The 2,330-nt window shown below is 31.1% G+C and overlaps 1 protein-coding gene across 1 annotated transcript; it reads right to left on the minus strand.

Moving 5' to 3' along the window:
* Positions 1-883: 883 nt before the first annotated feature.
* Positions 884-2,269, minus strand: LOC110022026 (phosphatidylinositol/phosphatidylcholine transfer protein SFH2-like). Its single transcript, XM_020720798.1, has 2 exons — positions 2,054-2,269; positions 884-1,376 (listed from the first exon to the last, which is right to left on the minus strand). Exons 1-2 carry the CDS (start codon positions 2,207-2,209, stop codon positions 1,014-1,016), a joined length of 519 nt encoding a protein of 172 aa, XP_020576457.1. The 5' UTR covers positions 2,210-2,269; the 3' UTR covers positions 884-1,013.
* Positions 2,270-2,330: the final 61 nt, after the last annotated feature.

Raw genomic sequence — 2,330 nt, forward strand, 5'->3', positions numbered from 1 at the left:
ATGCCAAACTCAACTCTAGGTATTGTTATTGTAATATATGAATTAGAGACTTAATATTGTGTTGTCATGTCTTGGTCAATAAAATCCTAGCATGAGGATGGGGCATGCATGATATTGACATAAGCCACTTGAGTGCCTAAATGTTTGCAATTACACTTATTTTGCTCATTTACTTGTTATTTAAATTACTATTTTTATTATAATATAGTAATTTCCAATGGCATTTGTTGTAAATATTCTGACTAGGGGATTTCACCTCTTAATTCATATGCATTTACATCTCTAAGACCCATACTTCAATTTTTACATATATGCCCATCTTACATATGCTTAAAAATATATATTTCACTTTTTAAAAATTTAAAATAGCGATATTTTTTATATGATATAAATGTAAAAAAATAAAATTTCAGTATTAAATATATAAATACATAGGAATTTGATGGTATGTATGTAAATGCTCCACAAAACCAAGCAAAAAGTTCATAATCATATACTATTTCAAGAGCATGCCAAATCACTTGTTCTTATCAAATACACCCCATTCATTACTTCCTCATGCTACAGCAATTTAGCATAAATTCATGTTTGTTTACGTACATAACACCCGAAATATTACTATTTACAAATCTAGCACCACTTTTCGTCCATCTTTTCAAATTCCGCTAAAATATCAAAATTCATACCCATATTTTTTTCATTTTTATCAAATTCTCAATGATTTGATCGTGGGCAGTCCAAAAATATCACATGGATGCTATATTTTATAAATAGCAATATTTCAGATGCTATGTATGTAATTATCCGTAAAACGAATATACAAAAAAAAAAAAGAAATTCTCCACCAGATTAACATACATTATTTTACTCCAATGAAAATATTTTAACAGTAACAGACTTGACAAGACTTAAAATTTCTCCAAAATCAACAGTGTTACAATAACCATAATTACATAATTACTATTAATTAATGCAGCTAATCCTTCAATATAACAATAATAAATCTCTGTTAACTATGATAAGGAGGAAAGAGTATCTGTGTTATGCATTGCAGAGAAAAAGGCAATCAGAATCCACATCATGAGTATGGCTATAATGGCAGTTCTTAGAACATGATCACAACTTCTGAGGAATGGAAGTTCAGAGGAAATGAAATCATTTGCATCTACATCATCATAATCCATACTTCCACTGGACTCACCTTCGCCGATCTCGCAAATGAGATTAGAGGGGTTGTTCGTTGACAGATGTTTGCAGCTCGAGCAGTCGCAATCGGTTCCGAGGAATGCTGGTAATGTTTTGAGTAGTTCCGAGAGAATTTTGTGGTTCTTGTTGCCGAGAATTCGAACTTTTTCGCGCGTGGTCGGACGGAGAATCTGATGAATAAGAGAGAAACTGGTGTTGGGATGGATTTCTTATTTGTGAATGGTGAGGAACAAGCTAAGAAGGATAGTTTAGGAAGCACAATGAGGGCAGAACTATGGATGCATTAGCAATGATTTTTGTTATGTATAGCAAATTATGTTGTAAATTTGAATATCTAACACCTAAACTTTCTTTAATATATTTATAACACCTAAACTTTCATATAGATAAGAATATGATAGATTATTTACATCATCTATAATTCAAAAGGTGGTCAATTTGGAACCAATCCAGATAGAACTATTACACATGCAAAATATCAACTTCATAGTTCAGTCGTTCATGATAAGTAATCATAGAAAAACACTTAAGAAAATAAAAAGGGGTATTTACATAAATACCACTCTGATCTCATGTATTGACATATCTAACACCTATATTTTACTTTCTACATCTATAACAACCAAATCTTTTTTGCCACAACAAAAATACCACCATTTTCTCTTTTAAAGAGTGAAATACATCTTTTCATGCATAGGGAAGGCGGTATGTATGTAAAAATTGAAGTTTAGATGTTAGATATGTAAATACAAAGGAATTAGGGGGTATGTATGCAAATGCCACAAAAGAAATTTGTCTATTTATAAAAAAGAGCAAGCATTAGTTAAGAAAAGGAGTATCATCTTACCTGAAGAAAAGTTTGAGCGAGAACTTGGACAACAGGAGGTAGTCTTAATATGAACAATGTTCCTAATCGATTAGGATAATGATCTTGTACAAGAATAGAACATGATCTCATCATATTCATGGGAAATCTAAATGGAGATAGACCGTCACAATCCATCAAAACTGTAATTTGCGAATTTTTTTTATCAGTCAGATTCAGTACAGCATAGTCAATCTGAGACACTGCATCATAAATAAATTATGTTAGGTAAGTGTGGTTTATATTTACATCAGAGAAA

This window comes from Phalaenopsis equestris, unplaced genomic scaffold (genome assembly GCF_001263595.1).
Source record: "Phalaenopsis equestris unplaced genomic scaffold, ASM126359v1 Scaffold000163, whole genome shotgun sequence".
Taxonomy (NCBI): Eukaryota; Viridiplantae; Streptophyta; class Magnoliopsida; order Asparagales; family Orchidaceae; genus Phalaenopsis; species Phalaenopsis equestris.

Excerpts from the sequence above, each read along its gene's own strand:
- LOC110022026 (XM_020720798.1), bottom strand. The coding sequence starts at position 2,209 with ATGGATTGTGACGGTCTATCTCCATTTAGATTTCCCATGAATATGATG. Across the intron at positions 1,377-2,053 it reads TCGCTCAAACTTTTCTTCAG|ATTCTCCGTCCGACCACGCG; the intron begins GTAAGATGATAC and ends CTTATTCATCAG.